The sequence below is a fragment of the Anser anser genome (genome assembly GCF_964211835.1).
Source record: "Anser anser genome assembly, chromosome: Z".
Taxonomy (NCBI): domain Eukaryota; kingdom Metazoa; phylum Chordata; class Aves; order Anseriformes; family Anatidae; genus Anser; species Anser anser.
The window spans coordinates 62,245,859-62,270,615 of record NC_139723.1 but is presented as its reverse complement, the minus strand read 5'-3'; the positions used below and the strand labels follow the sequence as shown (position 1 = coordinate 62,270,615).

General features: G+C 39.3%; 2 protein-coding genes across 9 annotated transcripts in view; one reads left to right on the top strand and one right to left on the bottom strand.

The window, feature by feature from the left end:
• The window catches only part of IQGAP2 (IQ motif containing GTPase activating protein 2), a 125,667-nt gene that overhangs the window by 17,812 nt on the left and 83,098 nt on the right, over positions 1–24,757 (bottom strand). For 4 of the 7 annotated variants that reach the window (XM_083816248.1, XM_083816250.1, XM_083816249.1 and 1 more), the window contains 13 exons: positions 22,379–22,503; positions 20,381–20,544; positions 12,290–12,380; positions 8,393–8,554; positions 7,234–7,376; positions 6,126–6,296; positions 4,534–4,617; positions 4,061–4,132; positions 3,875–3,944; positions 3,348–3,556; positions 2,497–2,646; positions 1,835–1,998; positions 934–1,158 (listed from right to left, as the gene is read on the bottom strand). In XM_083816248.1, coding sequence (XP_083672374.1) covers positions 934–1,158; positions 1,835–1,998; positions 2,497–2,646; positions 3,348–3,556; positions 3,875–3,944; positions 4,061–4,132; positions 4,534–4,617; positions 6,126–6,296; positions 7,234–7,376; positions 8,393–8,554; positions 12,290–12,380; positions 20,381–20,544; positions 22,379–22,503 — 1,830 coding nt within the window. The remainder of the gene's footprint in view (positions 1–933; positions 1,159–1,834; positions 1,999–2,496; positions 2,647–3,347; positions 3,557–3,874; positions 3,945–4,060; positions 4,133–4,533; positions 4,618–6,125; positions 6,297–7,233; positions 7,377–8,392; positions 8,555–12,289; positions 12,381–20,380; positions 20,545–22,378; positions 22,504–24,757) is intronic. The other 3 variants (XM_083816252.1, XM_083816253.1, XM_083816254.1) reach the window with 1 other exon arrangement.
• On the top strand, positions 14,346–18,489 carry F2RL2 (coagulation factor II thrombin receptor like 2). Of its 2 annotated transcripts, none has more exons than XM_083816256.1 (2): positions 14,346–14,596; positions 16,302–18,489. In XM_083816256.1, exons 1-2 carry the CDS (start codon positions 14,539–14,541, stop codon positions 17,381–17,383), a joined length of 1,140 nt encoding a protein of 379 aa, XP_083672382.1. In that variant the 5' UTR covers positions 14,346–14,538; the 3' UTR covers positions 17,384–18,489. The 2 variants fall into 2 exon arrangements, with proteins under 2 accessions (XP_083672382.1, XP_083672381.1); XM_083816255.1 differs by having other exon boundaries at positions 14,406–14,596; positions 16,296–18,489.

The following is a 24,757-nucleotide window of genomic DNA, read 5'->3' as shown; positions in this document are numbered from 1 at the left end:
TTTGATTAGCCCGAGCCAGTCCAAAGGTTTAAGGAATGTTGTTATACTTGGAAGCAAATTTAGATTCCCAGCAAGGGAACTTTCAGGAACTGGGATCATCTGGCATCATTTCTAGAATAATCTGTAGGGGTGCTAGAGGAGCTTGTGTGATTAGTTGTAGAGCAGAAGCTTTGAAAGCAAGGGTGATGAGGGGAAGTGGGAATTCATAGAGAACTTTTCTTTGCCCTTTTCCTCATCTGATTTTTCCCCTCAAGCCATAAGCAATCACAGCAGTGGTACAGATGTCACTTGAATAAAACCCTTGGGATCGCTTAAATTAGAAAAAAGAAAGGCTGAGGGAGTTGGAGGGTGTTCAGCCTGCAGCAGAGTAGGCTTTGGGGAGACCTTTAAGTGGCCTTCCAGTACCTAAAGGGAACCTACAGGAAAGCTGGGGAGGGGCTCTTTGTCAGGGAGTGTAGGGATAGGACTACAGGGAATGGCTTTAAAATAAAAGAGGGTAGGTTTAGATCAGCTATAAGGAGGAGATTCTTTATTCTCAGGGTGGTGAGGCACTGGAACAGGCTACCCAGAGAAGCCGTGGATGCACCATCCCTGGAGGTGATCAAGGCCAGATTGGATGGGGCTTTGAGCAACCTGATCTAGTAGGAGGTGTCTCCGCCAATAGTAGGGGGGAGTGGAACTGGGTGATCTTTAATGTTCCTTCCAACCCAAACCATTCTGTGATTCTGTAAAAGTAATTTATTGTTCAGAACAGGTTAAAGTACAATATTTCAAGCACATCTCCCCAAGAAAGCATCCCACTGTGTTATGGAAAGATGGGGGAGGGAGGGATAGACACAAACACAGTTTGTCAGAGAAGGAAAGGGGAAGTTAAACTGAGGGATCCCTTAAGTATGTAAGAGATGGTATGGTACATCCAGCTTCCTCACTCACCTGGCCTCACCAGTCTGCATTTCTAGCTGGTTTACCCATGACTTGTACACATCTACAGGACTAGTGTTGATTATGAGGGACTTGTCATCCATGATCTCCTTCACTACTGGTGCCAGGAGTTGACGCAGAGCGTTCTGTCCACGAGCACCTCGATTGAAGCTGACGACCATCTTAATGACAGTGGGATTTCCAGTGACAATATCCTGTATCTGGTCTACCTTAGAGCTGTATCAACAATAGAAAGGTTTAAAGATCTTACTTATGTATGCAGTTATCAATGTTTTTAAGCATTTTTCAGAAACCACTCTTTTGAAAGCACCCTTTTTGCATATTCAAACATGTTTATGCAGACTATTTCTTAGACTCCTCTATAGAACAATATTGTAGCAGTTAGTATCTGAATGCTAGTGTGAGTTAATATAATGTCCCTGGAACACAGCATAGTGAATGATCACTAAGAAAAATCCACAAAACAACAAATCAGGGCCCAAATGCCTGCTAAATGCATAAAGCAAGGTTTCAGTTTTTTTTTTTTTTTTTTTTAAAACTACCATCTTTACTACACTTTCAGAATACATACCTACGCAGAAAAAAAAGACTTCCTCACCCTTAAATACTCAATCACAAAAGCAAGAGAGCCCCCTTTTTTTTTCCTGAAGTGACTATCACAAAAAATATTCTTCAACATAGGAAGATTTTTCTAAACTGAAGTGCTAATTTCGCAGGGTTTGTTAGTTAATTTTCAGGGTAAATTACCTTGAAAGCAAAATTCTCCACTGAAATTTATATACATGGTCTTACAGCAATTAAAAATTTAACCATCAAATTCTTTTAGGTATGAAGAATTTACTGAAATGCTTGTCAGACAAATTAACTAAAGTCTTGTACGAAATGCACATACTTTATTTCCTCTTCTAGAGCAGTTTTAAAGAGTTTGAGAAGCAGATATTCTTCTCGTTGATTAGAGGCATAGTTGTAGAGAGTGAAGATAACTGTATCCATAAACTTGGTTGATTTGTTTTGAGGCATCTGGAAAATCAGCTTCGCCAGATACATGGGATTAGTCTACAAAACAAAGAAATTATTTGAACATTATTTCCTGAGATAAACCATCGCTACAAAGGGCATCTGCCCTGGGAAGATCTAAGCTTCTAGAAAATTTTAGGTGAGATGTGATTAATTGGAAGGGCGCAAAATTTATTATATGCTTTAACCTGCTTGTCAGACAGCCTCCTTTGAACCACATACAGTGAAGGCTAAAATTAACAGTAATTCATGTGGACTAAAAGATATACGGAAGAAAATATTTATTTGGTTTCAGTATGGCCTGAAGTTATTCTCAACAATAAAGCATCTGTATTTCTTGCACAGTTTAAGGACAGCATGGATTTTCTCAATTGCAGGAAACATTAGAAGACCAAGACAGTATTTACCGTGGTCTACATACAACACTCCTGTGGAAATCTTTTCATAACCACTACTAACATTGCTAAAATAGAGCAAGCAATATACTTATTTTCTTCAGCTATTTGCTCTCATGTTAATTTTTACTCTAAGACTTACCTGTAAAAGGTAGAATAAATGTTGATATGCCTCCAGTTTTTTTCTTCTCTCTTTGCTCAAGCCTTTGATACCCTGTTTGTCAACCATAACCATCTCTTCTAGCTGATTTTTGCTCTTTTTGTTAAGTTTCTTACTGTGCAATACCACATCCTGCAATGATCAAAGGTTTATATTATATATAAATGTAAAAGGCAAATAGGAAAAAATAACATTTTTTCCAACTATTTTATATGTGGCAATGAGGTCATTTATTAGCAGCTTTGTACTTTTTGCTACTTTATTCACTGGCTGCTCTTTTGAACATTTTTATTTTGCCACCAGTATGGCTTGCCAACAGTGATTGTCTGGGAAATCTGATCTCATGTATAGACTCATTCATTATTTAATGAACAATCTCTCAAATATGATCAGAAGACTACTCCATTCTACCAAAATGCTTTAAGTCTGCCAAATAATTACTGTTTTGCTGCTTTGTCCAACAAAGTGACATTCGGTGGCAAACAGGAATACCACTCAGGACAAAAGAGCAACTTCTCACACAAGCTATTCTGACGAGATTACTTAAAACAAGCAAAGCAAGTGCTTCCTTTGCCAGTATTGTAACTAATTGAGGGTGATAAAGCATTGTCACAGGTTGCCCAGAGGTTGTGGAGTCTCTCTCCTTGGAGATCTTCAAAAGCCACCTAGAGAGGGACCTGGACAACCTGCTCTAGGTAGACCTGCTTGAGCACGACAGGTGACCTCCAGAGGTCACTTCCAACATCAACCACTGTGTGTTTCTTTAATCCTGAGCTCTAACACAGAGAAGTGGTCAGTGTATGTTACTAAGTAAACCTGAACAGTCTGCTGACCTGAAGAGTGATTCTGTTTTTCACCAGCAGCCCAATCTTTATATCCATTAAGTTCAAGTCCTTTTCCAGCTGTTGGTTGGATCGAATTTTTGTAACCACTTCTTCTCTTAGTCTTGTTACTTCTAGTTCTTCTTGAAAATCTAAGTCACTTTGGTCCAAGAGGTAGGCAAATTTGCGCAAGACAGGCAATGGTGGATTTTCAGCACCAACTATAGTTGAAGAAAAATGGCTTGTTAGTTAAAACATTACTAAACACGTGTAAAACCCTTGAGAAACTGATTACAGTGTAGAAAAAGCTGAACTGCAGAAAGGTTATAACAGTTAGAAGCATGAGCTGAATGTTTATCATACAGTCTAAGTACAAGTATGTAAAATAGTACAGGTAAGACAACTGGTTTCCAACTGTTTGCATCTGCTTTTGAAGCGAATAGGAAACTAAAATCTTGGATGATTTTTTTTTTTTTTTTAAGTGACACACAGTAACATACTTCTGCCCAGATATACAGCAAATAACCATTACCACTTACTTAGTGTTCTGTAGTCCTCCCTGGCTTTGTTTGCTCTGAGAAATGCTTGTATCTTCACAATTTCTTCATTCTGTAAGGTACAAAGATCAAGCAAAAGAACTGAGTTAGGACATATTTCTGTAATGTGCATGTAGTCATATTACCCTATTTACTGCTCCGTGTTCAAAATGAAGAAAAAGAACTTACATGATCCTTGAAGTATTGCAGCCGCTTCCTGTAAGCTCTCTTTGCTAGCCACATTTTGACCCATGATTGAATCTGAAAAATAAAAAATTAACACATTCTGCACAAATGGTTTGTATGTGTGTATCTGAGTGCATGTGTTTTAAATTTGTATCTGACAGTCCTCTGTTGTAGGCACGCTGGTCTCATGTGCTTGTGGTATATATGTCCAATATTCTCTAACTTAGTATTACAGAAAGAGAAGTGTAAGAAAATCTGTTATGATCCACTCAAGCTCAAAGCCTTATAGAAGTCAAGCACACAGCTTTCAAGAAGCTTTCTGTTTATTAAATCTGTCAATTAACATTCAAGCACCATATAAATTTCTGGAGCACGAGCCCATTCATTTTCTGCTGCTAGCCTCAGATTCCCAGGCACCAGAGAACCAAGTCAAGGGATGAAGAATACTTAGACCGAGAAGCAGAGTGTAGTCTTACCTTGACAATAGCACCAACGTTGCCTTGAAGCACCTTCAATCTGTCAACGTAGCTTTTTCTTTGTTTGAATCCTTTCCAGAAAGCCTGTTTTATAAGGAGACATTGTTAATAAGAAACTGATATTTAAGTCTACATAAACATTGTTAGCAATTTCTGTGTGTATGTTACAAGAAAAACAGCCTTTACAGTAAAAAGATAATTAACTTAATGTAATCTTGTTTATATTTTTAGGCCACCCTGACATATTTCATTCCAATTTGGTCCAGTTTTAGAACTGTCGTCCAATATCAATTCCTCCCTTCCCCTGAAGCCTTCCTTACTCTTATCACCAGTATACCTTTAACATCCCAGTCATTAGCTTCATCCCGCACACAGGAAGACCCAGCCTCCCTCTTCTTGCCCACTGCATCCCAGAGCTGTTGCTTTACCTAATGGAACCCACATTGTTCTTGTCTTGGCCTCCTCCTCAAGTCTGTGGTCTTTCTGAGACATTCAGGATCATCACCTTGTGCCACAGATGACAACCTGCCAATTCCTTTATTCAGCTCTCCTTCTACTAGCTCAAAGTAAACTTTCGGCAAGGACCTCAGCAATACAGATCATTCAGCTGTTCTCAGCATTTACCATAATGCGTCTTTTGTCTATCCAACCAGTGACATCAGCCTAGTCCTCCACTTGTTGGCTTTTCACAACAGCCCATCTCTTTTAATGCTCATAGAAAAATATCAGAGAAGAACTTAATTTACCTAAACTTCTCCTCACTTTTGAACCTCTTCAAAGGCCCTAATTACTCAAGCAGCAGTGCATGACTTTACTGTGCCCAGACACGACGTAGAAAAGTGAAAACCCAATCCAGACAAGAGCTACTAGTATTTATCATCATGAATTTAAGTTGTTACTATAGACACCAAAATAACCAGCTGTACATTTGCCTATAATTCTGTAAAGGGTAGTTGGTTGATTATTTTTCAAGAGTTAAATAAATTGTTTCTAAACCATTTAAAACCACCGTGCATGCATTTGTCAATGTTCACACTCTCAGCACACAGAAATGTTTTACACTTATTTTGGAGTTCAACAAACAGAAGACATCCAAGGAACACTGCCAGAGCCTGATAATACCAGGGCGTCTGCCACTCCCTACCAAGTTATGACTTCATGGAACAGAGGCAAACCATTTCCAAGTTGGGATAGTCTAGAAAGGAATGTATTTCTTAAGTCATGTTTTGCCAAGGATTTTTTACTTCAATACTCAAAAAATATATTCCAATCTCATCCAGTCTTGGTTACGTATACCATGCAAGACCTGAACACCTCAGAATAAAACCAAGGCTATGCATTTCTGAGCTTTTCCCATTGAAGTGACTTAGACTGCAGGTGGATACGATCTATTATTTGAAAACGGGAGGTTTTCTATTTAAAAGCATAGTTATTCCAACTAGGACAGGAACACATTTGCAGAAGTAGAAGTCTGAATTGCTGATTTGAGAATTTTGTTATTAGCAGTCTGCTTTCAGCAGTGATACACCACTTAACCACTCACATGCAGATAGTTACCCAAGCCAGATTACATTCTCATTCTAATACAATACCTGTATTTTGATGGCAGATGGTTCCTGGCTTTGGAGGTATGCTTTTCTCTCCTGATAATTCTTCCTGACTAAGTATCCCCTTGCTCGGGCTTGCAGCTGAACAATCAGATTTTCATTAGCAAGCCAAAGCTGCTCCCGATTGTAATCTGCTGTGACTTGCCCAACAATGCTCTGTTAAGGGATCACAGAAAAAGGTCATTTAAAAGGAGCTAATAAAAAAACACTAAACTAAACAACAACAAAACTTAAGGACAAAACCATTCTGGAATCTGTCCTGTATTCTCTCCGTCTGTGTTATGTTCATCATATCTGAACCCCTAAAACTTACCCCTAAACTTTAGTCAGTATGAAGAGCTACTTTGCTACCACTGAATTTTATAAAGGGTATGAACTCCTTTCAAGCTGGAGTTAACCAGCTGGACATGTTATTTTGAGAAAGTTATTTTATTTTTTAAACCTTAGGATTCAGAGTTCTGCTTCCTACTTTCAAGGTTTTTTTGAAGTCATATCTAGAAATACCTACCAAATCAGGGAGCTCTGTATATAGAAACTTATAGAAACGCTTAAGTAGTTTTGCAGCCAGAATTTCTGAAGGACCTATTGTGGTGATTTGAGCTGTCTGTGCAGCAGAGTAAACCAGTATCCTATATGAGCTACATCAGAATACAAAAAATGCACAAAAGCTTGTGTGATCCAGTAATTTAAGTTGTATTTCATGGTATTGCAAAATCTCCACAGCACGCGGGTTTAAGTTTCACACATCTTATTGTACTTGGAGATACAGGAATGCTGAAGATGAAAAAATTTGAAAGTACACAAAAAGCAGTCAGACTTTCCTCTGTAAGTGTCTACTAATGGCTATTAAAAATGTTGCTGTAACCTTCAATTAGGGAGCCCCAAAATCATTAGGATATATAAAACAGGAGGCTGTGCCATCACTATTGTCTCAAACTTTAGATGTTGATATTTTAAGAAGCAGATACTGAACCAAAATGAACTAGTCTCACCCAGAACAGCCTCTTCCTTTAATATCGCCATGTCCTGCTATCTATCCCTCAAGTTCTTATGCTTTATGTTTGCAGTCAAAGCAAATATTTTAGCCATCTACCTGGATTTCTTCACCAGTTAACCAAGAAGTTTTTGGTACTACTCCTCCAGGGGCAGCACAGGTACCTTCCTCGGTTTCCACATTGTAGTAGTAATCATACATATTTTTCATTACAAGTTTAATCCATGGACCTTCCGTAGAATCTGAAAGCAATACATGCTGTCATTTGCACACATTTGTGTCCTTTTACACTGATAAGTTACAGCTCTCCTCATTCACTCCCCATCTCTACATTTGCTATGGAGCAGTTTTATACAAAAAGGCACTATATATTTTGGCCCATTTTGTAGTAAGAATATTTTCAAAATCTCTTATTCTGCTGGGCAGTATCATTCTCCTAGAACAAAACCGCTGTGATCTTTGTACAAACCCATAGTCAGCTTCTCAAAAATACATGTCAACTTGGTGCTTGCTGCTGAAACAGTGTATGCCACATCTTCCATCATCACTCACTATTGGAACAGACTATTCAAGAAAATATTTTTGCTATCTTCTGGCCAGATGCTAGGCCTCATTAACATTTAGCTCCCACCAGAGATTTCCTATGTCCATATCGTTGCCTTGTTTAGTGCTTCAGTAAACAATACTGCATCCTGAAAGGCAGGAAAAAATTCATTTCCTCATGGACAAAAAAAAACCAAAGTAAAGCTGCTAAGGTCAGTTGTGCAAAATGCCCTCTCCAAACTTGTGTTGCTGATATCTGCTGCTCAGGCAAACCACAGGGTCCATAAATGGGTCATGGACACTCTGGCAGAGCCTGACCTTTGACAGTAGTCTGTAAGGCTGAAGTGTGCAGTCTAACCCTTTCCTTTGTCTGCTAACAGGAAAAAAAATCAGAGAGTAATGTGGTTTTCTGACAGGACAGATTAGCCTATTGACAGTCAAAGAAGATGCCCTGAATTCTCTCTGAGGCTACTTTGATCTTAGCTAGACTCTGGAACTAACTAGACATTCCTCAGCATGCAGTGGGCCCTGGATGTAAAATGCACCATCATGTAAAACGCACTTGGGCAACTATAACGCATTTCTCAATATATTCCAAAAATTAACACCCACATCCCTCACTTTACAGTGATTTTAGGTAAGCCTTTTGTGCTAGTTTTCCAGTTGCCTCAGTGACAGGGAAATGTGAAACTTTTCTGTTCAGGATGGCATTTACCATCTTTAGTTTTCAGCTTCTTGGCTTCAGAGAGGTTCTTGAAGTAAGTTTCGGCACATTCTGAAACAATCCGTAATCCAAACTTGGACTGTAGTATCATTGGGATTGATTGTGAGTCACCCTTCTCCAAGCTCTTGTTAATCAATGATATTCCAGCGGCCACTAGGGAAAAACAACGATGGAGAAAATTAAGTGTTGTACTCTACATACCCACAATGCTAACCACTAGCAACTTTGATAATGGACTTCTGGGATGGTTGCACACAGCAATACAGTGCTTCACCTCTTTGTAGCCTCCTCTGTGCTCTTAAGGAAGAGTATTTCAGAGAATAGCAGGCTTGTAGCGTGCCCTGCACCCAGGCAGGGATGTAGTCACGGCATGACAGAGCGCTCTGAGGGCAGAGCTGCTCCCCATCAGGTGGGACACCGGATAACACCAGGGGCAGTAGCTAAGGATGGCAGGTTTTCTCACTTAGCCTGCCCAACAGGTGGGCCCATAAAGCAGCAGATCGCTCAGGAGCCTGATAGAGATGCAGCGGGTCATTGTGTTACAAGCTGTAGCATTGTGTTACAAACTGTAAACCTTAACATTCAGTTTTACTGTGCAAAATCGGAATAAATTCCATTTGTCTTGAGCAAAGTTTTGCAACACTGTGCCAACATCCTAGTCAGGATCCTGAAGCAACCCTTCCTCATCATCATCCCCTTAAATTTGAAGCTTGCCTAAAGCTGATGAGGCAACACCCTTGAGTTTGCCAGCAATGCAGAGTTTGCTTTCAGGGCACATAAAAGCAATGCTGTGAGACATGGTCAAACTTCCAAGTTACATGAAGTTACCCATGCTCCAGATCAGGGCTTCCTAAATGTCCTTTTCTTTGTGCAGGTCTCATGGTCAGCAGAGGGGCTGATAACACCACCCCTGACAACATGTAGCAGCATACCAAACTTCAAAGTGCCTTACACAATAAAGTTATATGCAGCACTGCTTAGAAACCACTACTCTGATTTTAAATTTTGTTCCTTAACATCTAAATTCAAGATGCATGCACCAAGGAACAAGTGAAAAGACACACACAGCTAGAATATCTGTATTATATCCTTGCTTAAGTGAATCCAGGTAACTTTGCTTGCTACAGCTGCTTTTCAGACTACAGCAGCAAGCACTTTTCCTTGTGTGTATCTGGATCAATACAAGAAAGGTCCCTCTCTATGTTCATTGCTTGACCTACACATATTTTTCCACCCACAGCTGCCACAAAAGGTGTTCAGTGTCAGTAGTGAGACCTGGCCTAAATACAGGAGGCAACGTGTGGGACTGAGCTAGCAGAACATTTCAGCAAAAGACAGTTTTCCTTTGTGGTTAGCTTGATTAAAGCAGAATGGGTACAATCACATTTGTCTGGGCAGAAACAGATCCATCTCCACATAACTTGGCAGCCAGCTGAGAAACTATGTGAACATGTAACACCACATCACCATCGTCTGGACCTCCACCAGATCACATCCTGCCATGTTTCTGTGCTTCAAAAGAAACAGCCCTGTCCCAAGCACACACTCCCCACAAGGGTAGGCATGACTTTTACAGCATCTCTGATATCTCAGTACCCAGGCATACAGCCTCAGCAGGGAGGAAGCAGGAACGACTGGGAAGCAGCACATTACCAGGAGTGTTACATGCTGCTGACCCAGGTGGCTCAGTCCTAATCGAGCACATCCCATCCACCTCCTCAGCTCTGGTCACCAGTATTTGAATATTTTTCTCTCTCCTTTTTGTCCTCTAGTTAGGGGTGCTGGAAGCTACTGCTACACAGACAAAAGAACACACAACCTAGCTTACAGTTATTTCTGTAGATCCCTCGCTGCCTGGCTTTTTCCTCATCTTTTAAGTAATCGTGTTTTTCTTCTAAAATAAACGCATAAGAAAAAATAGTGGGGAAAAACACCAATTCAATAGAAATTGTTTGTACTGGTGTACTAACACTTCATTCTGCTGCTGTTGCTCTAAAGAAGGGCCATGTGGCCTTGCGAAATTATCAGGTGAAATTTAGCTATCCTTGACTGCAGGAGAGGGGCAGGCTCTCAGTGCATGGACCTGCTCTTGCAGCAATCAGGATCTCAGCAGCAGATAAGCACTGCAAAGGGATCTTCCACATCTATCCTCCCTCCAAGAAGCTAAGATACACAAAGAGGCAGCTGCCCACTGTGATAAGCTTGAACTCTCAGCAGGGCCAAAGATCAGCTCTTTTCTATAACACAGCTCTCAAGAGGCAGATCCTGCTTTCACAGCCCCTTCCTATGCAAAGCTGAAGGTCTGCACTGCTATCTCTTCCTGAAGGGTGCCATGGTATACAGCTACTGTTCTGCCAATCTTGTTTTGATCTCTTCTTGGACAAGGAGTACTGGGGTTGAACTGATTCAAGACACAAAGTAAGATAAGCCAAATTCCACAGCAAACACCACAAAGAAACAGCAAGCACACGAGTCTTTACTGAACGTGTCTTCCTAAAGGAAGGTACAAGATAGAGTCCTTTACTGACGGGGCAGGCATTTTATAAAGGCCTTATCAAGTTTTAATATTGTAGTATTTAATACTTCTGCAAAGCATTAAAAAGACTTGGAAAATGATCAAGATGGTTCCAGTATAGCTGTCAGTACCTTCTCTTACTTGACTGCTATTGCCATTACTGCAGCTATCTTAAAATATACATTTTGTCCTAACTGAAACAGAACCATCTTATGCTGCCTTTACTTTTGTACGCAAGCTTTGTGGTAGGGAGGGGATTGTCTACCTTTCAAAAATAGCTTCTCTGAGATAGATCAAAATGCAAGTTAATTTACAAGTTGGGAATGAGTTGAGTTTTCTAAGTTTAGGCTATGCGAACACAACATGTTAACTTCCTGAAACAGGATGAATTCATTACAGCGAGTACCAGGTTCTTTGCCGTGGGGAAGTTTTAAATCTCAGTTTTTAGCTCCAAAGCCTTAGAGCACTTCTGAAGAATGTGCTGTGCTGACACTGCTCCATTTCAACCCAGAGGGCAGAGTACAGGGGATTAGTAGTTATTTCCACTAGGGACTTGTTAAAATAGTTGAAAACTATGAAAAGCTGTGCATTTGCTACAAAAATGGTGGCATTGATTATGTGAAGAAGATTTTACTGAAACAACTACTAGGTAAAGCAATAGCTTATCTTTTTCAACATTGTATGGTACTAGTATATGCATAATGCTGAACTAATTTCTGTATGCAATTTATGTGATATATATGTAAAGTTCTTATAGCAGTAGACACAAACAAACATATTTTCAAGTCACTCTTTAGCTTTCATTCACATCTGTTTATAAGCTACACATTTCCGTCTCTTCTCTGAGCTCAGATGTTTCCTCAGGCTTTCTCATGCCTTTGGGTGGCATTGAAATGAACCTTCTTTTGTGGAAAAAAAATGGGTATCAGCACCTCAGTACAACAGCTCAGTTTGGACAACATATGTGCATCTAACCCTGCCTCAGAAAACACAAGCCAGATGCTTTTCTTAGATGTGCGACCAATGAAAATCCTTCATGTGTTTTCAGTATATTTGACTGATTGAATTAGGACTGCAAATCAACTCTAAAACAGTAACATTAAATTCACTGGTTCTGTAGCAGGGGTAGAAGATTTAGTTTTGTAATAGCTGGCTGTTTTTTTTTTTCCTTCCATCCACAGCTTACAAAGCACTAACTACTGACATAGCATGCCTATAAGTAAACAAATGACAGCACTACTTTAATGAAGGCTGAGTGCAGCACTGCAGGAGCACATCAAGTTCAATAGCTGTATTCCACAACCTCTCAAGATGCAAAAGAAAGTTCCAGACTAAGAAGAACAAGAGGAATACAGATACAGCTTAATGCTTACAGATTTCAGCTTCTTTTATATTGTTATTGGCATCAATGATTCCCTTTTGTATTTCATCCAGCCATAGCACTGCTGATTCATCCTGGGTTTCCTGTAAAAAGGACAGAGAAAAGCCTTATGAAAACTGAACTATAAAAGTGTCTGAACATACAGATAGAGCTCATACGCAGACTTCTCATGCAAAGCCCTCGGGCATTAAAAAATAATTTTACCACTTAAAATGAGCAATAAAACAAGTTCATATTCCATTTAGTGACTAGAATAAATTCTTGCTCAGTAAACGTTCTCCAAGCCTTCACATGTAAAAGACTCCGTCTTGCTAAAGGTGAGTAAGATTTTGAGCAGAGCTGGAATTGTTTTAATTTCCATAATGCATAAGCAATTTAATTAAATAAATCAATTAAATAAAGCATTACATATATCCAAATGTTAGTAGCCAGCACTACGAGCACAAAGGAGAATGCAGGAAGTTGATATTCATCCCAAATCCCTTATATGGGAAGGCTGTACACATGAGTAAAGGTTACATAAGAAAATAAAAGCAAAAGATGGCATAAAAAGACAACTCAGGTTTAATAATGATGACTTAAGTCAGGTGGCAAATATTTCAGGAGTTAAGTGGCAGAGCAGGTCTCACTGTCTACAGGCTGACCATGCTTGATGAATTTTTTACCCAAGGTAAAATAGAGGGTGCTTGGTACAAAATAATCCTTTTAATTCTGCTAGTTTCAGCCTATGACTACAATGGACATGACCGCTGTCCAGAAGCATGGAGGCATTAATCAGCTTAAACAGCCACAGACACAAGTTTACACCAAGAATTGTAGGCACAAAGGAGGCACGGACAGGCCCCAGTGGAGCTCTGGGTTGCACCAGGTTCTTTCTAAAGAGGAAAGAAGCATGTCATATCTATAACAGGTGAGAGAAACAGCAAAGCATTGGTTTAATGAAGATACATGAGTATATACACACAAATACTTCAGAAAATAAAAGCCCAAAAGGGTCTTAAGGTCAAACATCTTGTGGGGACAAAGAAACAACTTCACAATGGATGCCACTGTCACAGGGACCAACTCTCGGCCAAAAATCCAATAAACCCGTTAACTGCAGAAATTATGGGGGTAAGAAAAAGAGGGTAAAAATTGCAAAACAAAGACTCCTCTGTTTCTATTATATGTAAACAAACACGTAAGCAAAATATCTAAATACAATCAAGCATTATCAGGCAATTGCACGACAGTGGACGTACACTGCAATTTAGGGTTAACAGGAGAGAGAGAGCACGTACAAAATACAACTGATGATTTATAGGAAAGGATTGCAAAACTGAAAAGAATTCCTTATCTGGTGTCCAATTACTACACACTAAGTACAAAAACAGATACAATTTTTGTTCTGAAGCCAAGTCCTGCTTATGTTGAGCCTTGCCACTAGCTTGGAAGCCAGATCAGGACTCACACTAATTTTGTCTGCTGGAAGCAAGCCATTGTTTTCTGGCATTCAAGAAAAAAATAACAGAGGAAGAGGAAGGGATCAACAAAAACAGCAAATGAAAATGGGGTAAAGGTTCCAGAGTGTGTGATGGGCGGGAATTGCCTGGACAGAGCAGGCAGCTGGGTGGGATGCCACCACAGGAGCACAGGCTGCTCGTGCTGGGTAGGTAGGGAGAGGCTGAGGCAGTACACACATGCCTTAAAGACAACCGTGTATCTGTGTGGCTTGCTTTCACCTCTGTATTTGCTAAACCAAGATCACTACTCTCTTCCCCACACCTGGCTTCTCCCCAAGAAGGGTACAGAGTTCAGCAATACAGAATTTCAGTCTGTGGATGAGACCTCTGAGCATTCAAGTAAACACAGCCTTCGGTTTTCCCAGAAAATACTGTTTTCCCCAGATACCTGTACGTACGAATTCCAGCAGAACCTCCTCTCCCACCATCAGGGTTGTGGTAAATTAAGAGTTAAATTGCTGCTGTAAAGCAATTTAATCTCTGTGTTGGGCAGAGGCTGAAACTGAGTCATGTGTGCATATTTGGATACGTCACACCCTCTTGCTAGTAGACAAAGAACAAACTAGATCCTCACCATAAATCTCATGCCTACAGGATGCTTCTGGACAACAGATCAATTACTCTTTAGGCCCCTACAGATGGAAGAATATCCTCTCAAAAACACCCCTTGAGACGAACTAGAACAGCGTTACTTTTTTTTTATTATATATTTATATGTATCCGGATTTAGCATACTACGATGAAGATACTGGTTTTCACTGGACTTCTCTCTCTTACCTCAAGTCTTTTTACTACAGGTGAGTCCTCCTTTCTGCATGTACTCTGTTTTAATTGATACTTGCTTTTGAGGTTTTGGTGCTTTACTGGCTTAAATGGATTGTACACATCATGACATTATTACACTCCAGAAAAACTTACTTTAGGCAGTCTTTTACTGTTTCCTTTCAGTGACACCTTGGATTACCTTTTGCTTTCCTCAGTCACTTAAGAGGATTTATTTAAGCGATCTTTCTGTCCTTACTAAAAACACATCTTCTAATGTTTCTATAGTGATAAAATACTCAAACCTGTAGAGTCACGTTCTTTCTGCTTTAAAGTATTCAACAAGATTACAGCTTCAGACTGTGTTATTAGAAGGAAAATCTCAGATAATTATTGACAAACATAACTTAAGGATGTGATCAAAGAGTAAGCCCAATTTTTTTCCTTACTAAAATTAGACCTGTTTTCAAACTAAGCTTTTTAAAAAAGTTTTTTGTTGTTGTTGCTTTTTTTGATATGCAATAATATACACAAACATTTTAAAGAGTGACTAATTTTTTTTTTTTTTTTTGGATTAACCATCCAGAAAATTACTGAAATGGATGCAGGCTACTGATTATCATTTCAAAGTTTTCTACCATAAATCTACCGGTTACAAAAAATTAAGCATGGTTAAAACTGTTTTCCATGTTCTGTTCCAGTCTGGAATGGTAAAAGAAAAACTCACAGGTTTTCATCCAAATTTCAGTTCACTTCTGAATTCCAGATTCAAGATGTGTGCCTGATGCTTTGTGTAAAGTCTTTTGGCATTAAGCACAACCAACCAAGAAATTTTTTGAATGGCAAAATTCATTAAGCTGCCTTTTGTTCTACAAAAGCTATTTTACAAATTACTTTGAGACCATGTGTTGAACACATTCATACTTCATCTATAAATGTTAATGTCTTTAAAAAGCTAGCTACTAAGCACTGACGAACAAGCATCAGAAAGGTAACCAGCATCAGTGGCTTTGCTCATATATCAGTTTTATTTACTGATGGAGACTATTCCTGCTGCATGAAAAATTTCACTCATACCAGTAAGTTTGATCTAATATCAGCCCAAACATTTACATTCAGTTTTCAGGAGTAACTGCATTTCTTTCATGTATGAGAAGAAAAAAATGGTCTGGTTTGCTTTAGTCAGAAGCTGAAAAATACAAAATAGTAACTTAATTTGGTATGCAAGATGATTTTTTCTCATAATTTGAAGTTTTCAGCCCATGTTAAGCAAGGCAGTTCTTTTTGCATTTTTGCAGTCAAGCATTTCATCCACTAAGTGACAAGGATAGCACTGCTGTTTGCTTTGGAAATTTTGATCAAGCCTGCACCAAGGCTTGATCAGCTTTTATCATAAATTACCAACATTGTTGCTACGTGATAAAAAACCTTTGCAGGTGACAAACATTACACAAATGTGACATTTTGCTAAAGATTGAAAGCACCTAATATTCAGAAAAGCCAGTTTAACATTAAATTTACACTAAATTTTAAAGAATGGGGTTGAAATTACAAATAAAGCAAAGATTATTCTTGAGTACAGTTGAGATGAAAACTTAAAGCAACAAAGTACACTACCAAACCTTCTAAACAGAGATCACTTTTCACAAGGAAAGGCTTGCCTTTCTCCTTACCTGAAGGTGAATTGTATTCATAATCCAGTACTTTGCCTATTTTAACAATATTAACTTTAAGCTTTAGAATCTTCACTGAATGGCTCCACGATTAAAACCGTGTCTCTTATCAAGACTTTCCGTGGAATTTCAGCAAGAGACTATGATTACATCCCCCCTCATGCTATAGAAGGGGAAACAAAGACCATCCACATCAAAGAAAACAAAAGCTCTTCAAAAAAGTCCAATGACTCCACTTTAACAGAAGTGAACAACACCACGTTAGAGTACCTGACAAGTTCTCTGAGCACCAAGCTGATACCCACTGTCTACCTCAGTGCTGTTTTATTGGGTGTACCATCTAATGCCATCATTTTGTGGATGCTCATCTTCAGGATCCGGTCTGTGTGCACTGCCATCCTCTACACAAACTTGGCTATTTCGGATCTGCTCTTCTGCATCATGCTGCCATTCAAAATAGCATATCACATCAATGGGAACAACTGGATTTTTGGAGAAATGATGTGCCGAACCACAACTGTGGTGTTTTATGGCAACATGTACTGCTCTATTCTGCTGCTCACATGCATCAGCGTCAGCCGCTATGTGGCCATCGTTCACCCTTTCACCTACAAGAGCCTGCCGAAACGTACTTACGCCACCACAGTCTGTGCTACTGTGTGGACCATCGTCTTCTTGTATATGCTCCCACTTTGCATAATGCAGCAGAGCTATTATGTGAAACAACTGGGAATTTACACCTGCCATGATGTGCACAATGCCTGTGAAACTATATCTTCCTTCCAGTTTTACTACTACATTTCTTTAGCTATCTTTGGATTTTTAATACCTCTTGCAATCATAATTTTCTGCTATGTCTCAATCATACGAACACTCAAAACACATGAATGGTTCTGGTATGTTAAAGTCAGCCTTTTGATCCTTACCATCTTCACTATTTGCTTTGTACCAAGCAATATTATTCTTATTATCCATCATATCAACTATTACTATTATAACACAGATGAGTTTTATTCTTTTTATCTCATTGCTTTATGTCTTAGCAGCTTCAACAGTTGTCTTGATCCTTTCCTTTATTTTCTGATGTCCAAAATCAGAAGTCAATCCAATATTTACCTAACTATGGTTAAAATATCCAGGGAAGCATGAATTCGTTTCTATATTGTTGGAATTATGATTTTGTATATTACTAACCCAGGTAGCAATAAACCTCACAAGCAACAATTAAAACTAAAAAAAAAATAATATAAGGATGTTAAACAAACCATGATCTCCGTAAAATTTACATCTTTCCAAACACCACACAAAGAAGCATCTTCAGAAATACTCTTCTCCAACTCTAATTTTATCATGTGTGTTACAACGTCTGGTGTACCAAGATTCAGGGAAGTGGCTGAGCATCTCCATTTTCTTCTGAGAAGGTCAGTTTTATGGCCATGGAGAAGAAACTAGAATAACAGTCACCACAGCCTCTGAACAGAAGAGAAATCCGTATCTGAACAGCACTTTTAGGTCTATTCATGACTTCCAAAGGCTTCATACGATCTCTGTGCTCACATTCACTGCAGGAACAGTGAAGTGAACAGGAGGTTTTCGTCTGGTGGGAACATGGACAAGTTAAAGCACTTTCTAGGTGTTCAGGGGCTATAGAACTTTGCAGAAGCTCCCTGTCACACGACCAAGAGCAAATCTGCACTGGATGTTAAAAATAAGGAGCTGGAATCCCATTCAGCTGGAAGAGCAATGAATCTACAGCTATAGACACGGAACCTGACACACTTCCAAGGAAGCATCTCTGAGGCTGCTCAACCAGCTTTGCTCTGGAGACTTGTTCTTCCACTGTGTCAGCACCTGTACTCCTATAACCCGCAAGGACAGCTGGAAGCTAACCCTTACCAGTGTGAATCCAGGCAAGTTTTATTCTTACTTGGTAAGCAAAACAGGGAAGATATATTGTAGTATTCTGTATATTTTCACATCCTCACAGGAAATACTTAGTGTTACAAATCCTTAAGGAAGTTGTGATTAGTTGTCCACATTAATAAAGCAAAGAATTAACTTGACTCTTGACAGAAACTCAAGGTCTACGTATACTGAGTATAAGTTCCTACAAACGAGCTCATTTGTTGGTGTACATGTTTGTAACTGAACTATGTAAGACAGTGATGAGAAAAAAAGTGTTTTACATTTGTCTGATAATAGTATTGTAAGAAACTTTACTCAAAAATAAAGCCATTTGCAGGGGAAACTAGAAATTGACTCCAAGAAATCTGCAGTCTTGTAAGGTTCTACCTCTTCAATTTCTCCTGGCTCCTAATTTACATTAGTTAAAATCATGCCCTTCCCTCAAAGTAACTTCAGGATAACTTTAAAATAATCCAGGTGTTACTCATTAATTGTAAACACCAAAATTGCCAATCTAACTGTAAAACCTGCATAGCTATCACTCAAAATAAAATTACAAAACTCAGGAAGCATGCAAAAGTATGGTACATCTGTTTAACATTTCAGGTAGACATAACACACTTCCTAAACATAGGCTCTCTCTTTACTGGGGCTTGAACACACTTTGTTTGAAGCAGCTGTAAGAGCTGTTAGAAGCTATAGTATGAAGTTACAAGAATAAAATTCCACATTTGCATTTTCTTCTTCAAGCAAAGAAGAAGTAGGTGTGATCTGAGATTAAGAGCCACAATGGGAACTGGGAGGTTTTGGTGCAGATTTTACTTAACCAAGGCCACCACAACAGGGGGGATGTGACAGTGGGATGATCAGAATAAGCCAGAAATTCAGACCCATATGTTTTCCCAGACACTGGGGAATATAGGAAGTTCACACGCAGATCTATCTGATTGTTGTAAATCAAGTACTTCATTATGCCACAGCTCACTCTTAAAACATCTTAAATACAATTAAACACAGATCTGCTTTATAAATAGGGCTCAGAAAAAGCATGGGGTTGAAAAAGACTTATTACACAACCTTTTTGATTTTTTGATTTTTTTTTTTTTATAAGGGGAAGTTCAATCTAAATCATATCTTTTCTTAAAGAAAGGTGATATCCATGTCATTAGTCAGCAGTTAGAATAGTAACTCAAGTTAATATATCCGAATATTTCTCTTGGGAATTTGTACAGAGTGGTCTTGCTTTCTCCATAAACATGGAAATTGCTTTTTTTTTTTTTAATATATCATGAGCTGGGAAAAAAAGAGAAGATGTTTTAAGTAGTTGTCAAAGTCTACAAACACACAAAAAAACAGCATACAGCAAGGGGGAGGCTTTTCAGGATCCAGTGCTCAGTGAAACCAGAGCTTACATAGGAATCTAAGTAAAAAAATTCAGATGTACAACACCAAGTTCAAAAACTGTGGCTTACAGAAATGCACAATTTCATAGCAGGTATCACAGGTGAGGTGACAAGATAGCTGGAGAGTATTTTTACAAGCCAAAGAGCAAGAAATTTCTCCAGCTGACGTTAGGAACATATCATGTGAATTTTAGGCATCTTTTCAAACTCCAGCAAAAATGAAATGCTGTGCCATGAGTTTTAGCTAATCTCGCATTCAGTCACATCCTGCAAGTTGTAAGGCTGATCTGTGTTTATGTTTCCCTGAGCTGTGATGTTAACCAGGGCACTGCTTTTGAGGAAGCAGATACCAGTATCCTGCTGAGATAGGCTGAAGCTGAAGGCACGTACACGATGGCCAGCATCTTGTTGCATGACAAGGGCAGAACAGAAATAAGCACAAGACTCCTCTATTGTCTTTAACCCCGATTTAAGCAACAAAGGCTCCTCAAAGTACTTCTTAGAGGTTTGTTAACAATGACTCCTTCAGCATGACTGAATACTTATTAGCAAAAACATCGATTCCTGCCTACATTATAACTACCTGCCTGACAGTCTTGTAACTAGATCCTTGCAGAAAAACATAACAGATGCAGAATCTTAGTATTAATTGATTGAAAATTAATCCCTTGTGTCAGTCATAAAAAGTTGTATTCAAAAATTATTCAGTGACAGATCGTTGTCACTGGCTTATTTACCACCCTGTTGGCACAACTAATCAAAACATTGCAGGAACAAGACATGAAGGAAAAAGAATCGACATTTCAGTTCTGACAGATGCAACAGTCCAAGCTCTAACCTTGCATTTCTGTGCTTTGGCATGGTACAGAACATCTTGATAATGCCTTGCATTTTCTGTTCTCACATCTTGCAGCTTGGCTGTGGGCAGGAGTAGGGTTTCTAGAGTTTTCTCAGGATTTCCTTGGTCAATTGCTTCATTAATGTGGCCAATTGCAATAATTCCTATGAAATAAAAAGGTTAATACAAGTGCAGTTGTCAAAGAAAGACATATCTTGTCATGTTTCACATACAAACGAAGCAGTAACACAAAGCAAAGAAAAATCAAGTAACAAGAAGCAGAGGCAGCAACAGCAAGTGATTTTATTTTATTTTATATTTTTTTTGCTCAGGTATTCAAGTGAGGCTATTAAGTTGTACAGGTTTCCTTTCTGCCACACTTACTCATTTCTCTGAATCTACCTTTCCATTAAAGCCAAATCAATCCTTACCAAAAAAAGGGAAAATTGACTTCCTTTACGTGCAGGTAAGGAAGACCTACATGAAGCTTAAACAAATGCTGGACGCCACATCTGTATGTGTGTCATTTTGTATGTCAGCAACGTATTTGCTGACAATGCTGAAAGACACTCAAAAATCATGTGATTTTGGACCAGATTAGTTGGAACCCTAGTTTCAACAAATACATACATACTGACCTCCAAACTACAACATTATGCCGGACCATAACCTCATTTCTTTAAATTTCACCTTAATTAGCCAAACAGATAACACTGATCTCAAGATAAATTACTTTTTCCCCATACACCTGTGGCACTCAGAACTTCAGCCACATCATGTGAATTATTTAATAAAACCTGTGATTCATTTCCTTCAGTTGTCAAGACTGGTTTCAACACTTGAAGTCACAATTTATTCCTACTCCCAAACAGTGTGGAAATACACTGCTTGGGGGTACTGTCTCCCTAAAGCCATGCTACTCCAGAAAGGCACTGGTTGAGGGCTCCCCATCACCTGTGAGATATGACATCCTCACTAGTGGTTGATTATCTGCCACCACGTCTCTCCCATGCCCACCACAGCTGGTGAGTCATGGATCCATTCTCTCATGACACCTAACGTTTCCAGAATAGACAATTTTTCAGGGGTGTCACCAAAGTGGGAACTGTCAGGCATGCAGATTTACTTATGGAAAGTGATGCCAGCCTTCTTCCTGTCCTCTCTGCCCCAGTAACCATTTCTAGGCAGAGGCCAGTGTCACTGAAACCAAGTGCAGCTAAGCTATCTCACCAGTACAGACTGACTGTTAATGCAGGACAACCTGCAACTGCTCACATCCCACCCTGCCGGGTCCATGCTACAAGAGTGCACAATGCACTATGCAAGTGCACTTAACAGCCTCAAATTTTACTAGAAATATCATGCTTCTATATCCAGTGGAGAGTCTCAGTCCTTTAGCAGTTTTGAAGACCAAATGACCTGGTATCACATTTAACACCACCCTTACAGGGCCACACAGTCACATTCAACTGAAAGAAATAATCTCCAAAACCATTTATATTCAAAAGAGTGAGCACAAGAAACCATTCTTTTAGATAAGAAATCTAATTATTTGGATGGAGATCACGACAGATAGTTGCACTGCATAAATTCCTACCAATTCTCTGGTGAAAAACAAGGGCTTAGAAATCATTTAACAATAAAAGCTCTACACAGGATGCTGCCTTCCTCTTCCGACCTTATTCTTCAATAACACAATGGTTTACAATTTCTGCAAAATCTTTTAAGTGACACCATCCAGTGCAAATACTGAATTGCCAAGTGTTCTGAACCATGGCATTTGTAATGCTGCCAAAGGCAGGCATCCTAGGATGTCTTTCAGCCAGTCATAGTATAACCAGGAATACTTCAAACAGATTTAAAGACCAACAGGCATTCAAAATTATTTAAGTCTTCTCTCTTGATCAGAGTCTGTACAAGGCCATTCAGCACTGAATTTTTGTGTCCCAAGGAACAGACTACCATCTCTGCCAATGATGTAGAGGAAGAATTACTTACTTTCATTTTCTTCTTGAATTTGCATATTAACCATGTCAATGCAGTTCTGGATATCATTCCAGCTTAAATAATCTTGGCCTTGAGATGAAGCCTCTGACTTAATAGACAATAGTGTATCAGCATAACTATAAGAAGATATAAAATACATAAGTGTATTTCATACACAAGGTAAACTGCCATTAAGAATTAGTCAGATGCATCATCTATCATTTAATGACTATCATTTTTTCCATTTAATGAATTTCAGACAAACTCATCTCTTGCCAGAAATTATATAGACATGCAAGCCGCCTTTTTGTCCTACACATGCATTACAGGAAGTGAAATGCTGGCCCTATATGCTAATCCAAAACATTTTTCTTGGCAGAGTGGAATGGTGATGATGATTTCAGGAAGCTGCTGTCTGTTTCCCAAATACTACCTTAGGAGGGAGATGCCAGTACTTTCAGACACTGCTGTAATGCACTATGACTCTATGTCTTTACCAACAGTATTTGACTCCTTAAAACCTGGAAAATTTAAACTTTCCCAGTAAACTCGGAAGGAAAAATATACCATGTAATCTGGTAGCCAAGACAGGTTCTCCTACAAAGGAGAGCATTACAGCTCTTTAAAAAGGTATTTCAGATTCTTCTGCTCACAGGTGATTTCCCCATGATTCTTGTTTTTTCCCAACTCTTCACTGACAGAAAAGAGAAGAAACACACTATGTCTTGTTATTTTACTGTCTGTCCTGAACTATTTAATTTCCTGTCTGGTAGGAAGCCGCTAGACTTCGGATGAAGTGTTCTTCATCCCAAATTTCGCTCCTAAGAAATGTCAACAGCACCTATACCAAAGACATTGCACATCCCCACTCCCCAACACAGTGCTGGGGAAAGTGGCAACAGAGCTGGGCATATTCTTTAGTGCACGACACTAGAGATGAATTTGGGAGAAACTGCGATCTGCTTCTTGCTATAGTACGTCAAAGACCAGAGAGTCAGTCCTAGCATCAGGTAGCAGCCCCTCATGCTTAGAAGATAACCATGCATCCTGCACATAGAGGACGGTGGGCCATAGGAAGAGAAAGGACATGAGTCCCACACATCATGGTCCTCCAAGCACAAGCTCTGTAGCCTGTGCCTGTTGTTCTTAGAACGATCACAGACCTAGTTGACCTGGAAACCTTCACAGCAGTGTAAACACCTGTACAAGAAAGTTAATTTTGAAATTCTGGAACCAAATATTCAACTGACCCAGTAAGACAGACCAAATACCTGTCGTCTATTTCCAGCTGTGGCTTGAAATTAATTGCTGCCAAACCAGTACAGTAAAGAATTATTTCCTGTTCTGATTTGTCCTCCCTACATTCATCAGACTACATTATGGGCTTCCCCAAGCTGCAAATTGCATATCAATGTTTAATAGTTGCAAACGATTCTGTGATCCATTGATTTATCAGCTCATTTTCAAATCTTATGCAGTACTTAGTAATGAGTCCCACTATTTAAATCTTTTGTAAGATGGTGGTTCCTCGTGCAAATTTTAAACTTTATATTTCATAGTACCCAATCTTTTCTCACTCCAATTTTCCTAAGGAAATAATTGAAGTTATGAGAAGCTAGCAACTCTTATTAATAACATTCCACACAAAACTTACAATGTTGCAGAACTTTGTCGTATTTCCACTGAATTTCTGTCTTCTAGGAAAGGCATCCCTAACAAATACACGTCTTCCAGTAGAAAGCCATTGAATATCATTTCCCTCATAGAACTTTCTCTATTTCTACTGTACCCCTTTGGGTATTGTGTAATCAAAGCTTCCTGCTACACTCAACCTGTGGTTGGCAGCCCAGATTTGCATACTAGCATAATAAAATTTTTATTCCCTACTCCAACTAATCCTTCCATTTCATTTGTATTGGCTGGCAGTGCTATCAGGCCACAATGTCATCAATCAAACACTGCATTTGAATACTTTGGGGTCATCTGTGTATATTTACGGTTAACGTTGCTTCTCATTCCCCCAAGCACCATGACGTCAACAAGGCCAAGTGGCACGCTGATTTTGTTCGACCCCACAGCACTCTGCCCCACCCCCCCTTTCAGGTTGGAACAGATTCTTCCTGCCTCTTGACAGAGAGGAAGCCTCTCTCAACTCTCACACACAAGTTACTTTTTTTTTTTTCCCCCCTATCTTGACTGCTTTCCCTCCAGCTTCAAGGAACCTAGTAAGGGCTCAGATTCACATTGTCTCACAGCCTGGTGAAGACCTTCAGTGACCAGGTCACTGCTGTCCTTTTTGTCTAGTAATACCTTCCAGCAGCACTCAGATTTCCACTACCCATGACCAGGTGGTGAGAACCTGCCCTCTTCCCCACAGGCTGGAGCCTCAGG